The sequence below is a fragment of a genome, assembly GCF_019968985.1.
Source record: "MAG: Porospora cf. gigantea B chromosome Unknown PgB_NODE_2855_length_3067_cov_914.878, whole genome shotgun sequence".
NCBI lineage: Eukaryota > Apicomplexa > Conoidasida > Eugregarinorida > Porosporidae > Porospora > Porospora cf. gigantea B.
In genome coordinates, this window is record NW_027178885.1 from 1 (window position 1) to 3067 (window position 3067).

Here is a 3067-nt window from a genome sequence, read left to right on the forward strand (position 1 = left end):
TGATCTTGGGGCGTACAGGACCATTTTGAATTATGACTATGCAAGACAATGGGGATTGGAGACCTTCGACGAGGTCTGTGACTACAATGGCACCACACTGCTTCAGATCAGCAAGCGACCGCTTTGCATTCACTATGAGGGAAGGCATTATCGGCTACCGCTAGCTTTTAAAGAAGAACAGCAGGCTACCCTCATAGGACGCGACCTGATATGTCTTGACGGCGACCGAGTGCGGCCGCGGGAGTATGTCAGTCGCAAGGTCACATCCTGCAACTGCTTTCCGAGAGTAGCAGGTGTGAAGTCGACAACGAACCTTCAGCGGGAGCTGAGCGAGTTCGTCAAGGAAATGCATTACGACCCGACTACACTGGCCAGGGACCAACCACATGAGGTTCCCCTAAAGAGGGACACCACTCATGTAACAACGAAGGTGTCTTTTCGAAACCCGAAAGCAGCAGAAGTTATCAGAGAGCTCTTGAAGAGGAGGATTGAAGCAGGTTCAGTAGGCAAGGTAAGAACTGTGCGATGGATGCATCCCATCCTCATCGTGGCAAAAGTACCCAATGCTAAGACACCGGACCACTATCGGCTGGTACACGCATTGCAAAGGGTGAATGCGAACTGTGAGTTGATCACCACAGTCTACTGTCAGGGATCAACAATCACTGCGGACCTCCACGGCATGAATATTTTCACAAAGATTGACCTATCGAACTACTTCGACCAACTGCCTCTTCACGAGGATTCTTGGGACCTTTTTGGATTTGCAGGTCCTGACAGCGACTTGTACGTCATGAAAAGCGTGCCTCAAGGATATTGCAACGCTACGGCAGTGGGTCAAGCATTCCTTCGCAAGGTTTTGGATGAAGCCAATCTATCGAGGTTTGGGTCTGTAGGAAAGAACTCTGTGGACGATGTTCTGTTGGCAGCAAAATCGACTGAGGAACTGATGCTGGCCACGAAGGAACTACTGAAGCTACTCATTGACAAGTATAATCTGGCAGTGAACTTCGCCAAATCTCAGTTCTTTGTCACTGAGTGTTTCCATCACGGCATGATACTAGGTCGTGAAGGCTACAGGATGCCCGCTGACAAAGCAGCCATTCTAGATGAATTAAGGCTTCCCGAGTCAGTGGAGGAAGTCCGGTCATTCTTAGCCTGGACAGAGCAATGGACTGAGTACTGTCCTAGGATCCAAGAGTACATGGCGTCCATATCAGACCTTTTGAAGAAGGCAACGCCGTTCGCGATGACGACCGAGAGGACTGCAGACTTCTGGAAAATTGTGGCAGCCGTCAAGTCAGGAGAGGTCCTGAAATACCCCAACTTTGATGAGCCCTTCGAGATCTTTTTGGACTTCTCTTCGAAGGCATTCCATTACTTTCTGAAGCAGAGTCATGGAGCCATTCGTTTTGATGGGCGAAAGACACATGCAGGGGAATCATCCTGGTCTTCCACAAGAGGCGAAGCAAAAGCTCTGGAACTCGCTCTGGACAAATATGAGCCATTCATCTTTGGTGTTCCTACGACAGTCTTCACAGACGCGAGAAACCTTCTTTCCTTACAGGGTGCCCGATTGGCACTGGATCATCACTTGGAGAGACTCAGGCAGAAAGTGGCCAGATTTCCTTTACTGAAGATTGTGCATCTACCAGGAAAGTGTAATCCGGCCGACTTTCCTTCGAGATGTATCGAGGCAAACACAAGAGGTGAAGTTAACGCCTGCAAACGAATCATCTACGATTCAGATGACGAGGGCGTCACGACTGAAGACGACATATACGTGGACATCGAAGAGGTAATATCCCCACCAGACATTGAAGAGGAAATATCCCCACCAGACATTGAAGAGGAAATACCCCCGACAGAGGAGACTGTTTACCTTGAACGTCAAGGCAAGCACTCCGCCGCAGTGGATCCCTGGATCACACAGCTTGAGGACTGGATCCCTGAATCAGGAGGACTGAACATGCTAAAGGACGGGAAAAGATGTCCAAAGCCTGAAGATAGGATCGCACTGACCATTCGCTATCACTACCTGTCGCATGCAGGTACGGAGGCAGTTCTGGCCGGATTAAGGTTAAGATACTGGTGGCCGCTCATGCGGGCAGATGTCAGCAAAGTGGTCAAGTGCTGCGATGTCTGTCGGATGTCAAAGGCACGAAAACTAACCACAGGGGTACAACCGTGGGCCGATCCCAAGGACAAACTCGAAAGGGTACACGCGGATCACTTTCAACTACGCCAAGAAAAGTTCTTACTCGTAATAGACGCTCTGACGCTATTCATATGGGTACGAAAGGTAAGTCAGCTGGACACAAGGACAACGTACAAGCAACTGAGAAGGATCTTCCTAGAGTACGGCTGGCCTCGCCTACTAGCGGCAGATAACGGGCCAGGATTCACGGCCGAGTTAGATGCTCGACTCAAGTCGAGAGGAACGGAGAGAGTCTGCACAATCCCTCACAAGCCACAGAGCAATGGACTTGCAGAAAGAGGAGTGGGCATTATAAAGCTCACCAGCAAGAAGCTCATGGCATGCTTTCCGGACATGACTCTGGACAGCTGTGTAGAAAAGGCCGTGGAATCCACGAACCAGACGCCCTCCGTTGACTATCATTTCTCTCCCTTCGCCTTGATGTTTGGAAAGAACCCGCACACTCTATTGAATCTGACGGAGACTTGGCTGGAAAAGTACCAGGAGATTAGGAAGGCGGTACGCGACAGGAGAGCAAAGAAGATCTCTGAGCAAGAGAAGCCATCTGTCGGCGCAGAGGTCTTGGTTGTTCCACTGAATGGGAAGATCCAGATAGAGCACTACCCTCTGGTATTCACGGTTCTGAAGGCGGACAGACACACCTGTTTGGTGACGAATGGTGACATGGAGATTCAAGTCCCGTACGACCGACTGCGGCTGCTCCCCCGACTCCCGTCAACGGCAAAGGAAAAGGGGTGATACACTAATACCGTGGGGCATGACTTGTGTATGAAAGGGTTCTGTTTTGTTCGCTGTTTTTAAGTGTATTCTGGCGCGTGTTGAAACCTGTTGACATTGACAACTAATACA

General features: G+C 50.1%; 1 protein-coding gene across 2 annotated transcripts; it reads left to right on the plus strand.

The window, feature by feature from the left end:
• KVP17_004878 (uncharacterized protein) lies at nt 1–2956 on the plus strand (the record flags this gene model as incomplete). Of its 2 annotated transcripts, none has more annotated exons than XM_068523466.1 (1): nt 1–2956. In XM_068523466.1, a coding segment is annotated over one exon (2956 nt), but the record flags the coding sequence as incomplete, so codon positions are not given. The 2 variants fall into 2 exon arrangements, with proteins under 2 accessions (XP_068375904.1, XP_068375903.1); XM_068523465.1 differs by having other exon boundaries at nt 347–2956.
• Nucleotides 2957–3067: the final 111 nt, after the last annotated feature.